We start from the raw sequence: 27,344 nt of genomic DNA on the forward strand, positions 1-27,344 counted from the left end.
CAGTGATTGCCATAGCATCCCAAAAGCATACGCGATGCTCCTGTATTTATGCTCAGTATATCTATCAAAAACAAAGAAACAAAAAACCAAGCAGGAACTAACAAACTCCTAAAAAACCAGTCACTGATACCAGTTTTGCCTAGAGACATGGCTCTCGCCATCGCTACGTTCTCCATGCAGTCTCAGTTCACAGACAGAGATTGCATCAGACAGACAAAAGCAATTTGGTAGTGGATTTCCTATCGAGTACATGACATACTGCTTCCCACTCAAACACAGAGCACCATACCCCAGCGTACCCACTATCTGCTGAACTGGAAACACAGAACTGTAGCCAGAGTCTAAGCAGAAGCATTTTTGATCTACTGCCTAGGACATCACCAAGACCCCCATGGGACCTACTATGAAGACAATTATACAAAGCCTTCACAGTCGTTCCATGAAACAGGGAGGCAGATGGTAAATACATGGTTGAAAGGCACTTCCTTAGCAATAAAAACATCAGAGAGTCTAAAAAACTAAGCAAAGGTACTTACCCTACCAGGTGCTGTGAGATTATCAATACCAATCAAGTCGTGCTGCAGCTCTGTCAGCTTCTGGAAATTCTCCAGGCGGATGAGACTGTGCTGCAGCTGAGATGTCATTTCTGTGACTTCCTTCAGCGCATCTGTAGGGAAAAATGGCACCGAGGGAATCAGAACAGAGCAGACAAACCCAGGCCACTGATTTTATCCCTGGAAAACAGAATCTGAAATTTATCGTCAGACTTAGAATAGGGCAGAATAGTTCAGTTAGAAGGGACCTACAATGATCACCTAGTTCAACTGCTAACTTCTTAAAGCACATTTTATAGCTACCTAGGGTCAAAACAGAGACTGGTAAGCAACTTCATAGCACCTCCTATGCTTCTGGAGATTATTTGGTACTTCAGATTTTGTGCATATAAAAATATTCATCATATAGACAAAAGTAAATTAAAAAAATTAAAGCCAACTGTTCCTGCCAAAGATTACTTTATAAAGGAGTGGAATTTACTATGCTAGCTTTTGATGCTACAAAGCAATTATTGTTTGTTACATTTTTACTTACAGATGATGAAGAGTTCCTAAAAACTGTATGTTTTTCCCTACTAAAAGAAAGGACAAGAAAAGGACTAATTTTCCAGCTTTGGTTGAAACATTAAGATCCATCACAATGACCATGAGAAAAAAAACTTTCTGGAATGCCAGAAAAAGTATTCATTCTATGCAAACAGAACAGTCAACATCTAAGTTATCTTTTGCATTTTCCAAACTAGCAGTTTAAAGCAATTTTCTGTCTACTGCAGAAAGCTTCAGAGCCCTGCACCAGAGAACAGTAGGAGAGCAGTGAAACCTGGTACTGAAAACCGTAATGAAAAATAAAGTTAACTTTAAAACATAAGCTAAAGTTTGGTTTTTTTAAAAAAATTAAGCTGCCTCCTCACAGTTTTCTGCTTTTCTACTTAGCATATTCTGGTTTTTTTTTGGTAGGATATTTAAATTACAGCATATACTAAGCAGCTGTGTTTTCAGCAATCTAAATCAAAGTCGCTGTGTATTTCGCAGAGCTGCATGTGAGAGTCAGAGAGGTCCTGACTGGAGTAAAAGCATTTACATTGCATTTGTAGATGTACTGATTGTTGTCTCCCATAGGGTACAGGCAACATTTTATGTGTACATGGGGACGGGGTTCCTGCCTCGCACATATACAGCTGAGTGCTCACTCACTCCGGCAATCTGCAAAGTCCCGGTGCTCCGCTGTGTAGTGCTTGCAAAGTCTCCCCAGGATCAACTTGTAGTGCATCAGTCTCTGGATTGGTTTGAGCAGAAATGTGTTGAGGGGCAGGTAGCAAACCTTCTGCAGCTCAAAGTCCTTATAAACCATTTCCAGCTTCTTTAGGCGCTTAGTTGCTTTCTCTAGTTCCGTCAGGACCTCATCATGCTTCTGCAGATAACTGGTAAACTCCTGTTGAATTGTACAAAAAATTACTTAGATCAAAGGAAAACAGTCTTCAATAGATTTCACAGTGAATAAGAAAAAAAATCCACTCCCTGCTCTACTTTTGTCTCTGACCATTATTATATAATCTAAGGCGGCAAATATTCTCACAAATATTGACAAAAATAGTATTAACAACATTATGTGTTTCAATGGCTTCATTTAAAAAAAAACAAAACAGTACTGAAAATAAAAATATTTGCTTGGATGTCCTCTGTTCACTATTTACTGCAGCCATGCCTCCGTGTGCCCCCAATGAGAGCATCCAGTAGCACCACCTGTTAATACTTTGCCGTTCTAAGACAACTCTTGCTAATTATTGACCTTTTTTTTTTTAAGTTAGGACAGGCAGAAGTGAGCTAAAAGAGTTGTTTCATCTAGGTTTATCTATTAAAGAAACTGGCAGGAAGCTCCCATTTGGGGTGCCTGTGCGGCACTATGCCTACACCTGCTGGGAATATGAAATACAGGGATAATGACTCCACTACTACAGCACAAGTGTAATTGTCCCATGAAGGCACTCTACTCCAAACAGAGATGATTTCATTTCAGAAGAAACTGGTCTACAGTTAAATAATAAAAATATTTTGGAATTAAACAACCTTATGAAACAGTGTCTCCATAGGAGAGAGTTCAAGTTGTGCAAATGATGACGCTAATTAAATAATTTTCCTTTGTACTCTGCTGAATACCCAATGAACAAACAACCTTTTCTCAAGGTAAAGTTGGTGGTTAAAACAGCAACAGCAGTATAAAGCCTTGCTGTAAACATTTTATTATGTTCTCTTTTTAATTCATTTATCAACAATAACTGTTTGCAAGTCACTTCAAGTTTAGTGGAAATACTAAACCTTGAACTCTCACCCTTGACAAAAGGAAAAAATGAATCAACAATCGTAAGATTCCATTATTTTAATCCTGTATCTACCTTTAGAGTTCGCATATTCCTGAGCATTACATCTCCAATGCGTTGATAATCTCCTTTCACATGAGCATTGGTTTTCCCTTCCCTGAAGGAAAAACACATAAGGACATGAAATAAGAAGTTGCAGTACGTGGGAGATCAAGAAATTTCAATTTCCACCCTCCACCTTCCATGTACTTCAAGACACAATCTTTATGAAACACGTCCCGGATATCTGTGTATTTTAGGGACTATTTCAGTAAATTTATGGAAAGTAGTGCTGATGTTCATCCTTTCTCTATCCATTTTTAGCTGCATGACATTCTCATTTCACTGTTTAGGTTGACAACTTGGTACGGTAAATACGGAAGCTGAATAAAATAAGAAACATAAAGCCATGCTTAGAAAACTGAGAAAGGAATAGAAATGAATTTGTATGAAAGACTGTTTTGGAGTTTAAGCTCTCAAATTTCTAATAAATGTCCTAAGATGATACCACCTGAATTTATTTTTGTTTGTACTTCATTTAAACTAACCACGTCCTTTTCAATGGCAATTAGATTCTCATATATTACATCTCAGGTCAGGAGAAAGTAATACAAAGGTTAAAAGACTAAAGATGTGCTCTTTGAAATACACTGTGCTGCAAGAACTGAACTCTAATCTTAATTACCACAAAGTGTTTCCTAGATTTTTCACCTGGAGATTCATTAACTGGAAGGTGTTGGAAAACACACACATTATCTTTTTGACCTTGTGTTCCTTCTCTTTTACAAGGCTAGAGAGATAACACTAGGTTATACCAATGGTTGGACTCGATGATCTTAAAGGTCTTTTCCAACTTAAACGATTATGTAACTACAAAAACTTGGTCTGGTGTACAACTCATACGACTACAGCATAATATGTACAAGGTAGTACTTGAAAAACAAGCTTTGCAAAGAGTATTTAGTAGGTTTTTTTTTTTACATTGTAGTTTATTAAAATATTTTTTCCTTAATTCTATTTAAGCAGAAATACCCGTTCAAATATAGATTAGATATGGTTTTGATGGGAGGACATAGGAAAAGGTCCCCCGGCTCGTTGCCCACCCACTGCACTATTAACGCTTACCAGAGCGATAGCCTTTGCTCAATCTCTTTCAGAAAGCCTCGATGAAACTCATAAATTGGGTCTATGTTAGAGAAGAGTAATGTCATCAGGCCCTCTGGCATAGCATTCTCCTTGATGACTGCGCTGCGAAACCACTGCCAGAAAAATCATAAGTTATGATAAATTTTTCTATCTAAGAAATTAATCGCTAGCATAAAAATTTCCACTCCTGCAGCAATGGGAGACAATGAAGTGTGTGCACGAGGAAAGAGCACGAAGGAGGGAGAAATATTTAGGGAAGATGTAATCTGGGAAAAGATGAAAATATGTAATTTCTTTCTTTGCCAAACACTACAAATACGAGGCTTATTATTGGTTCTGGACACAAGCGTGTTTCTTAATGCAATGATGAGATGGTTGGTAAGGGCTCTAAATCACAGTCAATTACCGAGTGGCTGCCACAACTGATGTTACACCACTGCTTTCACTTCAACGCAGATACAATTGCTCTTTCATAAAACTCGGAGCGCTGTGCAAGTTGCTCAGCAGCCGGAGACATCCTGTTGCGTGTCACATACTGCACTTTTTATCATTTTCAGTTCCCCGCTCCCTGGCAGGGATGTAAATATTATAAACCAAAATGATAGGCGATGTAGTTATTGGAGCTAACGACAGAAGTCCAGAGAAGGTATCTGCTCTCCCACACGCGGACCTACGGAACAAGGAAGGTAACAGCTACATGGCTTATGGATTATGCTTTATCATAGGACTTTCTTCTTCTGTTACCTGGAAGAAATTCCAAGTTTTTCCAAATTAACAGTTCCTAATCTGTTAAGAAAAGGAAAAGCACTAAAGTTAAAAACCCTTACCACTGTAATAACTTCCAGGTCCTTTAGATACGTCCGTTCTGTAGCAAGAATCTCCTTTGCTATGAAGTATGCCTTGTCAGTCGGGTAGCGCTAAGGGAATACACAATAATAAATAAGTATTAAATTACAAATGCTCTATTTATTACAAAGCATGAGCTCAAACCTTACATACATTTCCCCTTGCTGTGTGGAAATGGAGCAGTTCACTACTAACAGGGCACCTCTGTATTCAGTACTGTATTCCCAAATACAGATTTTACTATAAAATACTTATATTTCAAGATTATTAAAAAATAATGTCAGTTTTATGAACTTCCATTTCAAAACCAAGGGAGCACTTCACAAAAATATGGAAACAGTTATTGCAGATTTCCTAGGTTTTAAACGCTTCTCTAACCGGAGTACAGAAGATCCACACCACAGTCCTTTTCCAGAACTATTCTGTTTCCCCTCACAGCTTTTACCCAAATCTTTTGAAGACCATATTAATTAGTTAGGAAAATACAAAAATCAAACTACATCAGTTGTTGGCTGTGTGGCTGCTCCAGGGTTGCTACTTAAAGAACAGAGAAAGCAGAATGGACATGGAAGCACAAAGAAATGAAATGGTGAAAAGGCACGTTCTGCAGCTGCAACAAACCACAATCAGAGTTACCCTGAAAACACACATTATTAAAAATCACATAAGTAATATTAAGGAACTAATCACATTTCAAGCTAAGATGCTGCTTTGTCTCCTTAGCTCACTACGCTGTGCCACAGTTTTGTGCCAAATCCTTGCCTGGTGAAAATTAATGACAGCAAATCCATTTGAGTTACATCAAAATTTGGCCTTCATATCTGTCCCTCCTGAGGGTAACAGCTTTGAAAATTATTTCTCCCTTTTCCTTGTACGTACCAAATTAATAAAAAACTTTCTTTTGAGAGACATTTTGAGATGCCCTCCAGCGCCATCAGCACAGATACTCAGTGCTTCTAAATCCTCCATCTCAGTACTGCTCACGGAGAAGATGTTTTCCTGGTTGCTCAGTAATATATCTATCAAGACCATCTTAGCCTCACAGAATCCCTGGAGGTGTCTATCCCCAAATAATTAATTTTGAGAAGCTGTCTAGCCTCTTTTCAGGTTATTTTATGCTTGTTACTGTAGTCCCACACATCAAGCTTGCAGCTGCTGGTACCAAGAAGTACTCAAAGACACGGTGAAGACAGCAAACAGCATAGGCCTGTGACTTTCTTGCCTGAAGACCCTGAGAGAGGTAAGACAACCAGAACATTGGATGGGGCGAGCAGAAAAGCAGGAGTAAAGCGCACACAAGGTGGTTTCTTTTTTGAGATTACAATCAAAGAATCGTAACTTTGAGCTTAACACTACAGATTACAGTGTGCCCACTGACTCCATAAGGAAAGGAGTTTGGATAATGAGCCGTCCTTGCACTGTAATGGAAGGTCCTGGATCCTTCTCAAGTACCAAAGAGTCAACAAACCCAGCTGCTCGCTCGGTCTCTCAGCAAGTAGGCAAAGCAAGGCAAGGGGAGCAAAGCAGCTTACAGAAAAATGGTCACAGAAGTCTGCTGTTAGGTGGACTTCTCTATCTTACTGGGACTAATGTAGTGTTCTGTGGAGTGCAGTTCATCAGATACTATATACCATGCCCCTACAAAGGCAAAACCTGGTAATTTGTCATCCACATCTGAAAAGTAGTCAAAGAACGCATGTGTCAATGTATTGTACGCACACACTGATTTATTTCTGCTGACTGCATCTAAATGCTTGGACTCTTTGCTTAAGAAAGAGGAGCTGGCTGGACTAGAAGATTCAAGAGATCCCTTCCAACCTCAACGATTCTGTGGGTGCAGATTCTTGTTATTGCTAGCAACCACCGTGAAAGCCTGACAACATGGTGCAGTGTGGCTAAAAAGAAAATCTGAATCACACACTGACATCTTGCCATCTCTCATTTTGAAAAACTGTGGAGGCACAAAAAGCCACTGCTTACCAAAGCACACGATCAGATGTTAGTATGAAGCAGTACGTCAGCTTTGCCACATAGACCAGAGGAGGCTTGCTGCACAGAGTATGTAAGACTCTGGAGAAGCTCCTGGGAGACCTTGGTCAGAATTTGTGGACTACCACAACTTACTTCACCTCTCAGAAAGGCTCTGCAGCATTCCATACAGATACAGATGATGCACTGCGGCAGAGAGCCTTGCTCAGTTCTGCCGAAGCACAGAGTGAGGAATTGAAGTTCGCGTCTCAAGGACTAAAGGTGGAATAATCTCAAAAGCAAAAACATTCTATAATTAGGATTATCCAAGAAAGCAAGGGTGGATCCCGAGCTTTACATGGTGGTGAGGAAAGCCCTGCCTCATAAAACATGCACGTCCCTCAACTTCACAGCTTTCTGTGGTGATGTTGGGGAGTTCCCACTTAAGGCAATCAGTGCTTACTGGTGGAAAGAAAGGAAAGTAGCCTAGGCTAGGGATCAGTACCTAGGTATAAGCACGTCTTGAAGACCCGAAGTTATTCCTGCTTTGAGACTTGTTGCACCCCCAAAAGTCAGAAGTATATTTGCATTCCTCTTCAAAGAAAGCAAGCCTCAAGCTTCTGCAAGGCCAGAGCATTGTCCACCTCTCAGCAGACAGAAGAGTCAGCAGTGAAGGGGGCAGCTCCAATGACACAGCCAGTCCTGCTGAACAAGCCCATGACTGACTGGGTGTAAGAGGATGCACTGCGATGCCTGCTTCTGAGAAAGCTCAAGTTGAGCTCAGGTCCTCTACAGCATGAAAGGAGACACCTCAGGACTATTCTAAAGGTCCTGTTATGATCAGAAAGAATGGTTTGGATGACCAGCATACTGTGAGATGCACCAATGAGACCATGGTGAGATTGCATGGGAAAGTAAGGAAACTAAGAAGAACACACCTTACATATTAACAAAATGTTAGCTCTGTGCTATTCTCTACGCTGGTAAATGAAATTATTTTCGCATACTTTTTTTTATTAACAACACATTGCACACACAGCACAGTCCAGTGAGCTGACATGGGTTAAAGATGACAGCGTTCAGCAAAGATAAGGCCAAGTTTGACATCACCACGTGACTCAATTTTTCGTTACTGAATGAGCCAAAGGAAACTGATTTCCAGAATCGACCGCCACCTCCCCCACCAGCCTTTCAGTGTACTGCCCAGGTAAGAATCACCTTGAACAACTCACCTGCTTTAGAGTGTCCTTTCAACAGTCTCAGCACAAAGACAAGGGATTTTTACATTCTAATATAAAAGTTACAGCCCAAAAGGCGTCAAGTACATTGTACTGTTTTATATCAAATACATATCAACTATTTCCCCCAAACAGCTCATCTCAGGAAGCCATGTCTCTTAGAATATCTCAAGCTGGAAGGGACTCATAGGACCATAGAGTTCAATGCCCTGCTCCTCACAGAAACACCCCAAAACTAAACCATATGACTAAGAGCACTGTCCAGATGCTCCTTGAACTCTGACAGGCTTGGTGCCGAGGCCACTTCCCTGGAGACCCTGTTCCAGGGACCGACGACCCTCTCAGTGAAGAACCTTTTCCTAATGTCCAGTCTAAACTCTTGTTGCCATTCTGCGGTACAAAAGGCAAATTTCGAGCACAGCTCCCTGCTGCACTGGGGCTCTTGGCAGCAGTTCCTGCTAAAACAGCAGGAGGTGGTCCCAGCAGCAAACGCCAAGATGATGGGTACGCCAAGGCAGCTGTGGGGACTCCTGCCACGACAGCGAGATAGAGACCCAACCAAACCTTCAGCACTGGAGTATTTAATACTAACCACCAAACACAGTGGTTCTGCCACAAAATACAACACAATCTACATGCAATGACCAGCAAGCACAGCTCCTCACCTGAAACTAGAACTTTTCTCTTTACATAAATTCCCAGTCGCATCATTATCTCACCTTACGTTTCATTTCGTCATCCTCTTCTATCCTGGCACCGCCAGCATCACTGAGGACAGGACTCAGAAGAGGAGATGAACCCTGGCCGGCTGCATTCAAGTTCACCTGAAACGGTGGGTTCAAGCCCAGAGGACTCTTCAGCACGAGGGAAGAGAGCTGAGGGTGGTCCACTGGGAGGCCTGGGAAGGAAGAGAACAAGAAGATGGAGTGGAAAAGGAGAGAAAATGCTTTCAAAGATAGTGCATCTAAGACGATTAAGCACTGTTACTGTAAACCACAAATGCAATCTCACATTGTTTAAAAAAAGCAAAAGAAAAAAAAAAACGGGGGAGGGGGGGCATATACATACAAAGACTTAAGTGCATATCGCAAAGCAAATGGAATGCTCCCTGCAACCCAGCTGTTACATGGCAGCACAGTAAGGACAGATACCTTTACAACTGCATTTAGGAGAAAGGATAAATTGTTTAGTGTCCAGGAAAAAGTACTCAAATCCTGCTGGATTTTGTCGAGTACCAGCAGGGTTTGCAACATAGGATTAACTGCAGTAACAAGCTTTTAATTTTTATTTTAAAATAAGAATAACTTTTCACCTCAGGGAAAAGCTAGGACAAATCATTTCACTACTCTCCACTTCAGAAGATAAAGCTCGTTAAAAATAGATTCAAGAAATCAGAGAATTTCCAGAATTGTACCAACGGGAGAGAAAAACATATTGCTATACAAAAAAGGAGTATGCAATAGACTTCATCCCTGGCTCTTCTAAGTATATGAACAGAATAATCTACCGACGTCCAAGGAAAACAATTTTGCAGCACTAAGTATGAACACAATCCTCTTGCACAGCAAAACTTGTATGAAGCAGGAGCAACGCGGTCTGCCTTTAGATTACTGATTGTCAACCTTTTTTATTATATTATCATTTCATTTGCAGACCCTTTAGAGATTTCTTACGTATAAGGCACAGTTACAGCGAGCTTAAGCCTACGAACAGAGGCTGCTCTCCTCTCTTCCGCAGACTCCTTACGAGGAGCCGGCAGACACCCCTCGGGGTTCACAGTGAAAACGACTGCTCAAGAAGCTCTGCTTTTTGGGACCACATGAAGGCAACAGCCACTCCAGTTATACTACGCCCACAAAATTCCTACCTAAGCTCAGCTATTTTTTTTTTTTCTGATCTTCCCACTGATAAACAGACAAGTTTTGTCAGGTCAGGCAACTGAACGGGTACCAAGCACTTCAGGATCCAGGGCTCTCGGCGCACTGCTGAGCCCCTCAGCCACGCTCACAACCCTCCCCAGCATGAGTTGTGCATGACAAGCGGAGAGCAAGGTCTACATCACCTGACTGAAGGCAAACAAAAAAATTGACAGTGAAACTGAAAATGCCAACTCATCCATTCTCAGATTACTTAAAAATCACCGCAAAAGGCTTTAAAGAAAAGGAAAAAAAAAAATCAGCCCCCGTGGATATCCAGTATCTCTCGACACAGACACAGGGCCTGGGTGCTGGAGGAGAAGGAGTCGGGAGCTTTTTGATTCACTGCTGGCAGGAGCGGCTGCTGCTCTCTGGCTCAGGAAGCAAAAGCACGGCAAGGCGTGCGGCAGCGTGACAACGGCGAGGGAGCCTGAGCGCGTATTTTCACATTGACAAATGCAGGAAGCTAAACAGTGCTGCACTCCGTCACCTGGAAGAGATTCAGATCATCGAGGCTGCGGAGTTAACTATTAATACACTAGTGAAGCACAGTCATTCTGGAGCGGAGTTTTGCTTCTGCCTGAGCATTTTCTTCATTCCCTCTGCTTTTAATGGGAGCACAGAAAAGCAACAACGTCTGGCATTTCTTTCACCTACACCGGGGCAGGAGTTTATTGGAAGTTTGCTTCTATATATCAGGGACACGGAAACAACAGCTTAAAAACAAATAAACAACAAGCTTAGAGGGCGAGGAGCTTCTTTAAATTCTTGAAATTTAAAACCATGTAGCGACACATTGCAAAATCTGTAACTTGAATTGCTTCTGGACAGACCAAATGTTCAGACAGAAAGGCAGGAAAATGGGTGTAACTTGCTACACACAAGTCTGCTTATTTCCATCGAGTTGCTCTAGTTTTTATCATCTCCAACAGGAGAAACTCGCCATTAAATTCAGGGTTTATTTCGCTGCGATGAAAGCAATAAAGAACTCAGGAAGGAGCTGTTACAGCTGCAACTTGTAGCAGGCTGCCAACTTAAGTGGCAAATTCAGCAAAGGGACTTCCCGAGGTTAATGTGACTTCTGAAATTCATCTTTTCTAGAAAGGACTACAGAATGTCATGGAGCAGCTCGGGTTAGCTTTTTTTGCTAACATTTGTTCAAATGTTTGATGTAAACTCAATATGATGCCGTATCTTGGCAGATGATATTACAAGCACGTACTGAAATGTTCACTCTCATAATCCAACAGTATTTTTCCACTAGAGCAGCAAGGGGGGAGCTCCCAGTCAAGCACGTAAGGTGGGCAGTGATTCTCTATTCTCCTGGGGCAGGATGGTAAAGGAAGAATCCATGAAAAGGCTGGAGCAGCCATTGCGGCTTTCAACAGCTGTTCAATGAAGAAAACTCCTAATTAGGTAGAAATACTGGTGTGAAGATAAAAATGCATGAATTATTTCCTCCGACATCAAACCCGGGTGCATCAAGGTCTTCCCTGCCCCGCAGACAGCGGCAGCATCCTCCAGGTATATTAAACAGGACAGTTCCTTGAGGGATGTTTCCTTGTTTCAGTATTCTGCATGAAGTGGAAATTTGTTAAGTCATAACACAAATATCCCGCAATGGGAAGCCTCGCTGTAAGCAGGAGTCAGGGTTTCCATGCAATCACATGAGTATTCAGCGATGTAAACCAGACCCTCACAGACACGACTGCATTCTGTACGTGACAAATTTCTGCTTTCACATCACACACAAATGCACTGAACTCAATGCAAGATCAAAAAATGTGTCATTTTGGTGTAATATTCCACATACCCAAAGACCTTCAAGAATACTAATACCTCTTAGTTAATTACACTATGTAGTTATAACCATGCGTCCTTAAGCATACAAAAAATCACAGTTTTATAAAAAGACAGGCAAGCACATAAATGAAAAAAAAAAAAAATCAAGTCTAACAGTAAAACATTGAAAAAGCACTGTAGTCTGCATGAACATAGCTATGGACTTCAGGGAGGATGCCAGCCTTCTCTTTCACAGCTATTGTATAATATTGTCAAACTGGTTTATTGTTTACGCTGCCTCTTCTCTTGTCCAGGTAACAAATGTGAAAGCCTCTGTCTAATATACAAAACTGTGACTTAATACAAATGTTTGTCTACTCTATTTTTTACTGAGAGGATCTTCAGTGTACACAGATGTGAAGGTCCACACTCAAATTTGAAAAGGAAATGTTTAGAATATTATACAAAACCAGTCATGAGAATTATGGGATTACAGAACCTTAACCAGCTGCTGTAACCATGACCTTACCTTGTATTTTCTTCAAGAGTACTCAAATCCCATCCCTCTCTCTGACACTATTAGTTAACGTACAATTGTTTGGTTTTTTTTTTTCCTCAATACACCTGTTTAGGGTCCAACATCCAAAATTGATTATTTCCCTTGCTAATAGAAATACAATAGAGATCTTCTTTAACCTCTCAGGCATTTCGTGGGGAATACACTTCTTTACCCCCTGCAAACTTCAGAGATGTGGGTGGTGAAGGAAAATTTTGGAAAACCATCACCCAAAGTCAATCAACAATGCCAGAGAAAGCAAGGAAGAAAGCAGGCAGCAGCTAGGTTTACTTGTAATTTGCTACACCAGCATAAACCAATTTTGGTTCCACATTAGGGAAAGCAGCAGGCAACATGCTGGGGAGATGAAACCACCTTCCCAATCAAACTTTGAGAGTAAAAAGAAACTGACAGATGAAAAATTACAACTATTTTCTGAAAAAAAAAAAAAAAATTAAAAAATTGAATAAGAGAAGAATAATCTGCTAGATTACTTTCTTAACCATAACACTAAATTTTATCATGTGAATCATCAGTAGACTCTGAATGTCTGTTGCCTGAAATCAGTAGTGTAATGCCCTTACTCTAATAAACTACTAGAAGATGTCCATATAAATACTAAGATCATTTTTTTTTTAGCAGATATAAAACAAGGTAAATTGAAGTTAAGGGGGAGGATATACAACAGTTAAGGGAGAAGATATTTCATGTTTTTGAACTCCCACAAAAGGAAATGGAGGAAAAAAAGAAGACTTAAAATTGTGTACTTGAATTTTAATTGCAGCTATAATTTTAAAAGTGGCTCTAGAAAACGTGCATGCTAAACCCCAACATCTCATTTTTCTGTGTGCCTTCAGCAGCGTGTCAGTTGACACTCAGAAAAAGCTCTTGCCTTTCCCCTGCCATCCCCCTGTCAGTACTATATACCTTAACAAGTACAAAGCAAAATAAAAATTCTGTTCTATGGGAAACACTCAGCTTCAGCAGGGAGGTGGTCCAGGTACAAGGCAGAATCTGGACCAAAACCAAAATCACTGCAGCCATGGTGATGCTAAATGAAAAGATGAGAGTTTGCTCTTCAGATCTGAAATATCAAATCTAGGATCTGTCATACCTTACATTACCAAGATCACTGGCTATCTGCTGTTTCAGAAAAAGAGAAGCACACAGCTCACAACTCTGTGGGCTTTCCTCTCAGATTAATACAATTTTAAATGGAGTAAGCTCCCACCAGGGGACTAGGCAAGTTTATTAAAATACAGGTTTTGCTTATTATATTAATATAGACTAGCTTTTACTAGAAGTTTAAGTAGAAGCAGACTTCATTTGGTTTACACTGATATAAAAGCTTAATAAGATAGCAAGCACCACTTCTCAGTTAGTTTTCAAAGGATATTTCCATTCTTTAATCTAAGTTCAAACTCTACACACAAACCCACATTTCAGTGCAAAGCTTGACAAAAATAAAATGCAAGAACTGGTTCTGTAAGCTTTCTGCTTGAATGCCTAAAACATTTCAAAGACAGACAATAAAGACAGCATCTCAATACCAAAGAGCATTCTGGATGTACTAAAAGCTGAGCTGAGGTGTTTCAGCTGAGGCTGAAATGTTAGCAATGCGACTCCTTATCAGAAGGGAGCGCCCCTTGCATTTCACTTTGTGACTCCCTTTAAAGACGTAACTTTATTATCATTACTATTACTACTACTGCTTCAAACAGATGAGATTCTTTTTAGGCTAAAGCCCTGTAGTGGCTGAGCAGACGATGACGGGAGCCCACTCAGAGCCCCTGCTGAACCCATCGCCTGCACAGACCAAATTATTAATTCTAGTGTGAAAGTGCTCTGCAAGCTATTGTACTACAACTGAAATCCTGGAATACTCCCAATCTTTCTTATTTCAAAACGACACAACTAGTATATTTTCCCCCTGCAAATCCTCCCTTTAAAATAATGAGGAATAGTTGGGAGATAGAGAATTTTGAAAAATATTATTTAAAAGCCTAAAAATATTATCTAAGAGACTTCAAATTCAAAGATTTCTTTGTTTCTTATCCTCACATGGGTACAGATCAAATTAAACATTAGAGCACGTTTACAGCACTTGGCACGTGCCCCAGTGAAACCGTATGCACCTGTGAAGTTACACAGAGACGCAATACTGTGGGAGAGTCCTAACGTTGGTCCCGGTTTTACGGCTATGACCAGGATCTGAAAACACCGCCCTTCTTCTGCCACCCTCCCCTCCTCGTAAAGGCTATGCTATTTTGCAGGCAAGAAAGAATATGTATCTGTTGTTAGACTGTAGATGTAAACTTTTATACTGTCCCAAGGCTAAACAGAAACCCCTTTGTGCTGTACTGACAGCTTTGACCAATCTGTGCTAAAACTATGACTTTGCACCACCCTCTGTTTGAAGCATCGCTGAAATGAACAGTCAAGGTTTCACCCCAAATTGCTTATTTATGTCAGGTACGTATTTTCCTTAAGTCCACGTAAAATTGGTTTAACTTTGCAACAAAATCAATCAAAGCAAAGTTAATAAAATTCAACCACTGTAATAAATTGATTCAGCATGCTATGTTCTAAAATCTCCTCATGTCTGAAAGGATGTCAGAGTCAATTCCGTCCAACAATTCCTCTTTGCTGAAAAGCACAGTTTTTTGGAACAGGTGTTTCCATTGTTTTATAACTCAGCAAACACAATATGGAGAATAATTTGAAAAAAACAGTCAACTCAAACTATCCCAGAAACCTGCCCAGTTTACTTACGTAAGTAGTACTGACTTTTTCTCTTTTTTTGTCAAATGTTTATGTGATTCAGGAAAAGAGGATTTACCCAGACACTGGTCACAGACTCCTGAAGGAGAACTTTCAACCTAGAAAATATACAATTGCCTCGATACTCTATGTTTACAATAAAGGCAAGGCTTCTAATTAAAACAAATATACAGGAGAGGGTTCAAGGGACATACCCAGCTTGAAAGAAAATGCCTCTACAAAAAACGTAATTCCTATAATGAAATCTGAACTTTTAGTCCCATTTGTATTCCAAGCAAAAGGTCTCCACAAAATAGTAATTTGAAAACCACACACCAATATTTGCTCCAGCTGTGCCCTAATTACAGCAAAGGGGTACAGGAGGAAAACTGCCTGGAGAAACCTGGTAATAAAACTCTAAGATGCCTTGGCTAGTAGAAGAAATATTTATTCTACTTCAAACACAAGGGTAATGGAAAATAAAGCTAAAAAGCCCACATTGTCATTTATATCAAAGTTTTCCTCATTTTATTGCATAAACAATTAAAATTATGAATTAGTACAAATCTGTAGGTTCATAACCGGCAATTTGAACAGACACAAAGGTATTAAAAATCCCAACATGTAATTCAATAAAATATTTACCGTATAAAAGATAAAGCTCAAGAGATCAATTAAGAAATTCCAGCCCTTTTTGTTTTCTTAACGTAATCCTTTCCTGAAAAGAGTAGCACCTATTTAATTCGGGAGTCACTCTAACCAAGGCACGTGTTTTCCTGTACGGGTTGATAAAAGGGCATCTTGTGTTTCTTACCGATCTGCAGGGCTGTTGCAAGCCATGCTCTCAGCTGCCATCCGAGCAACAGCAGCATATTGTGACTCTGGAAAATTTATAGCAACATCTTCCCCACAAACCAGGTTCAATCAACCATGCTCCAAATCTGAAACCTGCAAAGCTACAGCTCACCTGGTGGACTAATCCTATGGTAGCCCACAAGCAGATAACAAATTAAGTGGATTTTATGATAGGTGTTTGGAACTGTAAGGTCTCCCCATATTCATAGAGAGGGTGTATATGTATGCCCATACATATACACATAGCATTTGTGACAAGTGCAATGTAAGATCTCCTGAAAACTACAGGTTATGAGAGCTAAAAGGCTACACTGACAATTGTATCATTCATTCAATCAATACCTGAAAATTACGACTTAGAACTTTTTGCAAAATGACAATAATGGGAATGACTTACCGACAGGTTTGCACCAAAAAGCATAAAATTATAATTACTTTTATTAGTGTCTCCATGAAATCTTACCCTTATCAAGACTTTCAACTAAACAAAAACTAACACCACCAAAAAAAACTAAACAAAAAGCCAACACCAAACTAAAATCAAGCCATCAATCAGAAAAAAAAAAAAAAAAATCCCTTCAACAAAATCACCTACGACCACAATACAAATATACACAGGAAAAAGTAGATCAATACTTGGTATTATCCAGCAACTCTGAAATTCACTGGAAATTAAAGTGAAAGTTGAGAGTAGATCAATATATCACCCTATTCCATCACATGATAAAGTACAGTAAGTCCTGGGAAATATACAGCATGTATTACTTGTATAATGAATGAGTACTTTAAAATTATAAAGTCTACACACAACAGATAACACAGGCTAGTAAAGTTTACCAAAGTTTAACCAGGTGGTGGATAGGTCAGAGAATATCCTATGACCTGTGTTTTGTGCAAATTAAGAGTTCCAGTAACTGCATACATGAAGACAAAAAAAATGTTCTGAGTGCTTTACATTTAATAAATGTGTTTAAGCGTAGAATGGCTGTAACTACACACATACAGGACTACAGGTGCAGATTAAACTACCCACCCAAGACACACACTTCCTAGTGTCTTTTAGTCGCACTGCAACGTGCAAGCTGAGTACCACAAGAGAGCTAAATCCATCAGTTGAACTCCTTTTGAAAAGCCACTAACATTGACATACTTTCTACAGCTGCATGTTATTTGCTGAAATAAGAAAACAGAGAAGAGGAAGGATAGAAAACAGCCCTATTTCGCTGAGGAGCTGGAGCAATGGCTCCGGCATGTTCCCTTCGCTGAGCGACCGCTGCAGCAGCTCATGGATGGACAGTCTGGAGCAGAACAAACCTGGAAACCCCAGTGGTTCTCCGTACTGGAAAAACACAGCACTAAAATCTGTATTTCAACTAGAAATACATGTACCTGTATATGTCTCCAACAGCCTCCCACAGATGGGGGCAGAAAGCAAACGTGAAAGAACGTACCTGCAGAACTGACAGTGTCAGGGGGAGGAGAGGATGACCACTCACTTGCCACGGACAAGTGAAGGTTTGCACCTAGGCTTTCATCTGCTCCTACCACAGCTCCTCAAACGCTTTCTTCTCAAGGTGAGCGCACATGGAATACTGAACAAAGATCTGATTTTTCCTATGTAATATCCTCCCTTTTTCATGCCATGCAATTGCTGCAGCAGCTTTCACTGCTCAGGGTCTGCAAGGGTCCCAGCTCTCTCAGTTAGGTGCCTGGCACCAACTCCACACCTGCCAGCACACTAAGTTATCTTCTTGAAAAGAAAACTTGTGTGTTCAGGAGAAAAAACAGAAATCAGTACCAGGAACTAAGTTTTAGTAGTATCAACACTGTGAAAAGGAAACAAAACAAATCGCAAGGAGTAACAATGGAAGATTAGCAGCATCGCTGGTACACTGGACATAACCACACCGCACCGAAGTTCACCAATTCCCTTACACTGCCTAAAGAGAAACAATATGGACAGAGTATGGAAAGCCCTTCCTTCTCTCTCCTTCTCCTGCCACCTCAGGAGACAGCTGGGGGAGAAGAGGATGGCTGGCATGTCTCTACTGCACTAAAATATCTTGCAATTGGTGCTCGAGTTCACCATGAAGCATGGAGTCATCCCATTCCCTTGAAAGCAGGCTGTTTTTCTCTCCATCTCTATTGGAAAGCAAATCTGAACTCATCCCTCTGAAGGAAATGATGAAGAACCTTTTCTCACAGCTTCCTTGCTATAGTAAAAACTCTACTTACAAACGACATTTTCTCCTCTTTTGAGTCTAACTGTGAAACCATGAATAAAACAGAGCTAAGCATGCAACTATATCCTGAGAAACCATACAGCTTTGAAAATCACCAGAAAGAAACCACGACAGCTAGATGTTATCAACTGGCGACAGCACCGCTACAACTAGTGAGCAGCAGGGGCACAGGCAGCAGCACTGACCTCGCACACAACCCACAAGTACACCACGGTGTGCAGTCCTGGCAAGGGATATTGGCTTACAGGTGCTGACCAGCATCGTCTTTGCGCAAGAATCCCAAATCCAGGTATACAGAGGACTTAGATGATGTGAAGGATCACATCACCAGGGTGTTCCTGGTGACACCCATAACTAAAACCTTATTCTGAACAGCTCTGTACCTGGTCAAGGCTCTCCCCCACCTCACCACTCTGTCCTCACCTGTGGATCCATCTTGCTCTAAGCTAAAGGACCGAGATCCTAGTCACTCTCACTCCTTTAGAAAACAAAAAGGGCATTAGTAAGAGTCTTAATGTACTTTTTTCTTTTTCTTTTTTTAAATCCCTGAGATTTAAAATTGCCAATAGAAGATCTGCATAGCTGCAAAGTACAAGAGGAAAAACATTGAAGACGCCTTTTCAAACTTACTGTAGTGCAAGAAAATGTGTTGGCAAGCGTTCTCTCAAGACAGCCAAGTGTGTTTATTGAAAATACAGGCATGTTTTTCCCAAGATCTTTTGAAAATCTACAGAATTTAGTTGGACTTATTCCCATATTAAGCAATTCTAACACATTTAGAGAGAATGCTTGTGATTGAGGCACAGAACCTGAAACGGAGGCAGACACGGTTATATGGAAATATCTGAATCCTGATTCTTTTTCTAAAAGATCAAAGAAATTACCAGCCTTTCTCTAAAACTTTTTCTCCATACTTGTCCCTGACTCTACTACCTGTAAGAGATTTTGCAGACACAATTTTGTCTTCTTTCTGTTTTTCTTTTTTAAGTTACACAATGTAGTTAGTTGTGGGAAGGAAATCAGACAAATCACCTAAAAACATACTTAAAGGGACCAGCTTTTGATACAACTGAAAACTTTCTCCAAGTGCCTATTTAGAAATGTCATATTACACATTCATGACATCATCTCCACAGGTATGAAAATAAAGTCACATGAAGAGCCAGAACACACATTCAACAGGAGGAAAAAAAAAATGTATAGCACTTATAAACAAAAAAAGAGCAAACTACTGTACATTCCTGTGGGTCCAAACTAATAGTTTGTTTTAAATGTGCTTTGATTTTCTGTGCTACTGGCAAAAGTGACAGGTTTCTCACGGAACAACAGCGATTCCACTCATACACAGTAACCACAACATAAAAGCAAGTGCTGTGAAGAATAATCATACCTTGGTAAAAACTAAACTAGAAGAAATGGGTGACTAAAGGAGGTTTTACCTCCTTGTGTTCTAACATATGTTGAGCAGAATTCCCTTGAAGTTTCAGTTATCAGAATTTTGAGAAATAAGAGTATTTTTTAACTGTTTGAGTAAAGAATGAAGGTCTTCTAACAATATGTCAAGAGAACATTTAAGAAAACTGATATGCATAATATCAAGCATAAGGTTGTAACTGTGAGCTGCTTATTTTGGAGGCACTGGTTGTGCTAGTACTGCACTCTCTTGGCAAAGGACTGAAAACTGGGCAAGAGGGAACCCCAAAAACAAATGACTGAAGGAGAAGATGCTTTCCATCACAGAGATTTGGTCAGGTGTTACATATTTCACATTCTTGCTCATACAAAAGCAAAATACTCTGAAAAATGCTATCATGAGCTGAAGCTCAGAATTTCACCCCCCCAATCCATCAGGTTGGCAGACAGGAAGGACGCTTCATAACTTCTACTGTTTCACCTCAATAAATGTTGCTAAATTAGATGTGATCAGTTCAGTAACCATCTTTCCAATTATACTTTCAAACTTACAGACCAAGTCCCACATCAAAGTCACCAGACTAAAAAAAAAAAATATTTATAAAAGCAGTGAAGCTCTTAACTGTTGTCTACAGTATTCACTCCTCCTAATGTCTCCATTTCTCAGAAAGATTACGGCATTTTTCTGAATACAGCCCATATTTTAAAGAAAAAGTTAAAGCTCTCACTGGGTTTACCACTACCTGTCTTCCACAGATAAAGGACACTTTTATGAATTGATCTGCAAGCATTTTTATGCAGAGTGGTAAAATAAGGAAGGTGAGACAAAATGCAATGGAGATTAAGTGTTTTTACAGTCTATGCATACATCTCCAAACTGCTGCAAAGCAGATGGGTACTTGCTTGCTGCCAGACTGCTGAAGGCACTTTGCAGTCAGAAAATACGATTGTCTTCACAAGAAATTTTGGTGACTGCTATTTTCGTTTGATTGCGTTCACATTCCCTCTTCTAAACTACCACATAGGTTATTTATTCTTCGAAGTATACTGCAGACATTGCATAGGTTGATATTTTAAAACTTTCCTTCATAGTTGATTTGAAGATTGTCTATTTTTTTGATTGGAGAAACAAACTCAAAATGAGGACTCTCACTGCAGCGCAAGAAAACAGCTAATTTACTGGATGTGGCTGCTTGTTAACAAGCATGTGCAAAAGTGACTGTTGCATTTGTGTGCTGAAGGAACAGCATATTATATCAGACTGACAGACATGTTTATAACCAAAGAAATCCTTCAAAATATTGTAATTTGTGATGTCTGCACGAGCCAGCTGGTGATACCTAACTTCTCTGAAATCAGTGGTTTTTCCTAAATGCAGTATTTTCTGAACATCGTAGCCTATTATAACACATTCCAGACGCAGTGTGATGCATATAATGCAGCACCAAAGGATGCTTTGAGGGAAACTGAAGAGGTACATTGGAAAAAAAAAAAAATCAACTACATATGTGATTTAAAATTCAGCCACTGGATTAGAGTTTTCCTGCTTAAAGTGACTGACTTCACATCCTTTTGACTTCTAAGCTGGAACAGCATAGAGAGATCCATCACAAAAATCAAGAATCAATCAATTGACATGTGCCTTCTCTGTCCAGTCTTCTTGTGTGAGATTTTTTAAATTATTCTGAAAGTCAAAAGTAAAGTTATCACCGGTGGCTTGAGCAAAAGGGTTGCTAAAAAAAAGGTTTACATCCACCGGTGCAGCAGTTTCAGAGTCCCAGGAGTCCGTGTCTGTGCTGCTGGAGTCTTCCGTAGTGGTAGGCGGATAGCTCAGCTGTTCCAGTTGGTCAATAATGTCCGTGAACTGAAAGGCTGAGCTGGACTCAGAGCGGACTGAGTAGGCAGGGAAGTTCACCATAGAACTGGCCTCCGAATGGTTTGCGGAGCTGTATGTGTGCAGGGAGGATGTACCGTTCAGCGGTAAATTATTGAGGGAGCTGCTCTCGGAGCGGTTGTTGATGAGCGAACTTGTTTCAGATGGGCTCAGGAGGCTTTGCATTCTGCTTGCTTGGGCCTTCACCTCAAACAGCTCCGAGGTATCTGATGGTCTCTCATTACCATTGAAATCACTCCCTTCTTCAAATTCAAACTCATCTTCCACATTCATATCTACCGCTTCAGTTGAGTACCTGTCAGGGCTTGACTGAGAAGAGACTGTATTTTGCTGAAGGGTATCAGTAGTTAAGCCAGGTGACTCTGACATATGCTTAGAAAAATCAGAGCCCTTTAACTCTAAACCACTGTACACGTATGAAAATGCCTCAGAGCCCCCAGCAAAAAAGGAAATTTCTGCTGGGTCATCATCAATAAATTCCTCTGACACCTGTAACTGCGAATTTGTCAATGTGAAAAGAGGGGCACCCCGACCACTGTGCTGATGCTCTTGCTCAGCAATGAAAACACCTGTGGTAAAGTCATCCTCATCATTGTCATTTTTACAGCCAGTGACCCTGCTCTCCTTACTACTCTTCTCTACATCTAGATCTAAACCGCAACCACTCTCAACAACAGGACAAGGGTTACAGTTTCCTGCAACACTATCAAACCCAACACCTTGGAGCATGGGAGATCCAGGCTGCTGCATCAGTTTCCTTCCCACTTCTTCTGCTGGTGCTGCTGTGTTTTTTTCTGGAATCCTTGTGTATGACGCTCGGTGGTCCAAAGAGGAAGGGCTAGTTTCTGCAAAGATGGGCAGGATAGGAGCAGGAGTGGCCGATGAGTGAACTGAGTGGAAGGAGGCAGCTGCTGAGGCAGGAGACCCTGGGGTTCTCAGGCCCTCAGTGAATGGGACACTCTAAGAGGAAAAAAAAGTAGAAACACAACAGATAAAAAGATTTTTATAATACAAACGCAATTTCCAGTTCCTGATGCAGAAGGAATACATGCTTCAAACGAGCTCACTTTACAGCAAACAAAACATTGTGTCCAGAAACAGATCCAGCATGCTCAGTAAGAGGCAAGCTCTTCTTTTCCTGAATTCTGACAATTGGAAAGTTAAATCCATGTACTTTAGAGCCTCTGCCGAAAAAGCACCCACAAGGGAAAATAACACAAAACGGAGACAGCAAAATCCTGTGATGCTTCCTTAACTCCTCACATGTAAAGCAAGCCCATTCGGTGAAACACTCGTTTCTTGCTACTGACTGCAGAAGGCATCTATACAACGAACTCAAGACTTCCACAGAAAACAGTTAGATAGTACCTGAAGACAAACTAATCCTCTGAAATAGTAACATACTAGTAAGTATGACATTTTCTTTCCAGTTAAGCTGAAGTCTGAAAAGGAAAATATTACTCACTTGAGACTCCATTGACTACAACTATCAAAACTGATACCACCCGCAAAAAGAAGAAAAACTGTGCATCAGAGATAGAGATCAAACAGTGAAAGCAATTCCAGACAAATGGTTCACTCAGATCACCTTTCCTTCACCGTCGTCTCAGAAAGCTGTTTGTTAGCTTCCCCGACAGTAACATTGAGAGTGCTGCAGAACTGACCTGTTTTGGCACGTCAGTGTTCGAAGCGCGAGTGGACGCTCTGACTTTGCTGTGCCTCCTGCAGAAAAGAGAGCATTCTGTGAGTTCCCAAGACATGAATCAGCTTTCTCCCTTCCCCGTTCAGCTATTTCCATTCTAGAAGCCAACAGAAACATCTCAAGCTGTATTTTACCATGTTTTGTGAATCAGTTCAAGATTTAAAAAGTCACAAGAGTGGCAAATTAAACAAGACAGGAGTAAGAAACATATAGAAAAAGGAAAAAAGCAGATCATTCATACCACCGCAGGAGAACTCAAGAGCAAGTTGGGGCAGAAGACTAGACTAAATAGAACAATTAATTTAACTTCTTCCTTTGTAATCAGTATAAACATCTACAAATGAACGGCTTCAAAAATGGAATGAGTTAATCTGTAACAATTTTACAAACAACTTACAATTCAATCAACCATATAATTTATGGCACATAAAATTCTATATGTTACACCCCAAAAAGTGGTATCCTGCATCACACTCAGATTCATTTTATGTCAATAATTTACTAGAAAATTAATCTTTCATACAGAAAAGGAGCTCAACTGGAGTCCAAGAAATTAAAAATATTTATTAATAACAAAAACAAACTTAAAAATTCCTATTCAGTTCCTATGATCCTATGATGAAAGTCTATGAGGAGTTTCCCACATGTAGACAGGATGCTTTCATAGTCAAGTAAATGACCATCTTCTAACGAAAATGCACATTCTTAATTTATTTATTTATATGTTTAGAAATGAATGAGTACTTAAGGTCACATTTTCAGACTTGCAGATCCCAAGTTCAATTATGTGCTCTGCCACTGGCTATCTGCATAGCTACAGTGACATACAGACCAGTCCTCACTAATTCCAGTGAATCTTCAAAACGTGCTGAACTTTCAGATGGCTAATTCACATATTGTCCACAAACATTAAAATGTGACATTGAAACTTTCCTAAGCTTCTTAAATCATCATAAAATTATATTTTTTTTAAAAAATTAGTTCATCTACCTTAAATTTGAGGTAGATCTTAGTAACTGAGAAGTCAATAAATGACCATGCCTTCAAGTATCACTTAAAAACACTAAAATTTAAGAATTAAGGGCATCATGAAAGTCTCAGCTACATTTCGCCTTACAAAATTATTTGTACTTACCTTTCATATGGGGTTTTCTTCATCCCACTGTCCTTAATATAATCCACTAGTTGCTTCTGCGTTCGTCCACTGTGAACCCACAAAAGTACAAACGTTATGAAAGGCAGTGGATGAGAATTATAGATGGAATGATTTTAGAATACTTTCTCCTTTGGATCTCATTTTCTAAGACAGAAGGAACCCAGCTTTAATAGATCTGTTATGTTTCTCCCTACCTGTATCTGAATGATGACCCTCTGGTGAAGAACACTGCTTTACTCTTTGGCTTCGGCTGATCAAAGAGCCTAAAGAACGTGTGATATTCAACACAGATTTTCCAGAAATTTTTACACTCATCCCTACTTCCCAAAAGAAACTCCAACGTATCTTGATACGGGCCCTGGGAACAAAACACAAAAGTTAAGTAGCACATAAAGTTGCAACGGAGGAGAAAAGGAAAGTACAGCTAGGTGCCAACATAAAGGCTGAACTCCAGTAAGATGCAATATTTTGCATCAATTACTTTTCATATGGCTTAAAACACAGAAGTGATTCTGAATGCAGTTTAAATCATTTAATAGCTTTCAAAAATATTTGTTTACCTTGAAACTGTAAAAATGTTTAAAATGCACTTGACTTTATAAACATGCTCAATACAATCCACCTTAAGAAATATGGATCATATAGTTAGTAATTTGGAAGAAATTAATATATTTATGTGAAATAGTAGTGATTTTAAAACACTTTTTCCTTAAAAGTTCTGATGATTGTTTTACTTCCTGAGAGTTAGAGACTGGAAAACACTGTGTATGTCGGAGTACAATCATCACAGCAGATTTCTGAGGGTCTGAGAGACACATTACTACACATGCAGACAGTGTGTCCTCCTTCACGTTTACTTGATGCACATAGCTATATTATGACCAAACATTTTTTTTCTCCCATTTTAATACAACCCTATGTTGAATGTAATCTACTCATCCATTGCAGAAGCAACAACTTGATGACATCTGCAATCAAAAATATCTACTGTAAATCAGTCAAGCATGAAAAATAACACTTCTGCTATACAGACATATAGAAAAGATAAGGCTGTAGCAAGAGCAACCACACAGTCCTTAAAATTAAGCTCCAACAATATAATCCCAGTCACCTATTCTTCCTGAGGTGTATCAGGTTACTCTCGTTTGAATCAAGGCACTCTCTACCAGATTTACTATTTCAAAGTTACCTTAGTTTACTTTCACAATAGACCAGAGAGTTCACGAGAGTGTTAACCTCCATTTATATCCAAGGGAAACACTAAATATAACTTTTTCAGAGTGAAAGTACTCAGACAGGATGATCAACTACTTGGCTTTTTTTTTTTTTCATCTATCTTACATTTACACACTTGTATGCCTGTATCAAGGAGAAGCTGAGGCTGATACACAAAATCGAAAAACCTAAGACAATAGACACGGGTCGAGAAAGGAAAGACTTCTACATGAATGATGAAGCCAAGTCTACCCCACTGAAGTTGTTTTGTAAAATTACAAACTCTAGAATTTTTCATAATAAAATTAAGTATATATATTTTTTTCAACACTGACCAGCCTACTATTACATTAAAACTTACACTGACCTCTGGGTGGAGTTTAATAAGGAATCTTTTCCTCTTGAAGCTTAATTTACGGACCTTTGACCAGTTGAAGGTATTGATTTTCGTATTACCCTGAATTAAAATAACAACAGTTAAAAGTTGGCAAAAGTTTCAGAAGTAAGAGCAGCAAACAATATTCTGTTGTGGGTATAACATATAGACATGTGCATATGCACAAACACCACTCCCCGAACCCATTGAGTTGGAATCTTGTTTCTGGTGACAATATTCCCTTAAACAGTTATATATTTCAGTAAAGGGATAGCTACGAGGGTGCAATGTCTGCCTACCTCTGCGCAAACACTAGAAAACTGAATGAAAACCTAGGAAACCGGATGGAAAAGAAACGTTCCAATCCCACTGATATTCACAATAATTTATGGTACAAGTAAGATGACTACTTAATTTTATTTAATACGCTTTCCTTTTCCTCTGCACAGAACTCTAGACACACTCCTCCAAGTCAATTTTTCCGATTTTTCTAATTTGGCAGTACAACATACTGAGGGAGTATTTGCCATGTGCACGAGGAATCCTGCCAAGTTCTCCTGCTCACAGGCCTGCTTATTTGGCTAAAACCAGGCTCTGCCTTCACCTTGCTGCCCTACATCAGCCCTCCCCATACCACTGACTCCTAAAGCTTCAGGGAAGGATCCCCTTAGCACTCACTAGCACATCCATTCTCCCGTCACCCTCTGTAAACAAAGGGAGATGAAAAATGGTACTTCAAGAGAAAGACCCACATGAGCTGAAATGATGGAAACCTCAGAGGCTGAGAGGCCACTGGAGAGGACCAAGAGGAACTGCAGGACTACGGGGGATGATGCATCTCCAAAGAGAAGCTGCCTTGCAGCAACAAAAGAATAGGTAAGGCACAAAATGAATGGAAAATGAGTGCCTAAATGGAAATATTTCAGTAGGTCACCTGCCTGTGCGTTTTGGGAGGAAGAAAAGAATATGATGGCATTCATAAACAGAATTCTGATCAGAGTCACTTATTTAATACAACAAAAGTAGTAATTCTAATTGGTCCAATCACTTCAATGAAACAGCAGTTCTATACACCAAGAGTAACGTTATCCCAGAAAAAAATACACTGTAACATTTAATACAAGGGAAACTGAACTAAAATTCCAGGATTACAGACCTGCTTCAGGGCTGTACCAAATGAATCGATGATTTTCTCTGAACGCTTTCAGCCAAACAAAAATCTTTCTACTTCAGTGTCACTGTTGGTTTTGGTACTCTCCTCTCTGCACCAACAAGGCCAAACTGCACCAAACAATAAATCACCCTAAATCACACTCCATTGACCATAAAAATACGCTAAGTTTTAAAATCAGAGACACCTGAAGTTA

General features: G+C 39.8%; 1 protein-coding gene across 1 annotated transcript in view; it reads right to left on the bottom strand.

Annotated features, from left to right (window-relative positions):
• FARP2 (FERM, ARH/RhoGEF and pleckstrin domain protein 2) overlaps nt 1-27,344 on the bottom strand; it is a 71,478-nt gene that overhangs the window by 10,217 nt on the left and 33,917 nt on the right. Inside the window, exons 8-18 of the mRNA XM_086754425.1 lie at nt 25,969-26,058; nt 24,581-24,744; nt 24,366-24,434; nt 23,193-23,250; nt 22,248-22,488; nt 8,829-9,007; nt 4,885-4,974; nt 4,037-4,170; nt 2,948-3,029; nt 1,749-1,986; nt 537-667 (exon numbers count right to left, since the gene is read on the bottom strand). Coding sequence (XP_086610551.1) covers nt 537-667; nt 1,749-1,986; nt 2,948-3,029; nt 4,037-4,170; nt 4,885-4,974; nt 8,829-9,007; nt 22,248-22,488; nt 23,193-23,250; nt 24,366-24,434; nt 24,581-24,744; nt 25,969-26,058 — 1,476 coding nt within the window. The remainder of the gene's footprint in view (nt 1-536; nt 668-1,748; nt 1,987-2,947; nt 3,030-4,036; nt 4,171-4,884; nt 4,975-8,828; nt 9,008-22,247; nt 22,489-23,192; nt 23,251-24,365; nt 24,435-24,580; nt 24,745-25,968; nt 26,059-27,344) is intronic.

The sequence above is a fragment of the Chlamydotis macqueenii genome, chromosome 9 (genome assembly GCF_036417535.1).
Source record: "Chlamydotis macqueenii isolate bChlMac1 chromosome 9, bChlMac1.mat, whole genome shotgun sequence".
Lineage (NCBI taxonomy): Eukaryota > Metazoa > Chordata > Aves > Otidiformes > Otididae > Chlamydotis > Chlamydotis macqueenii.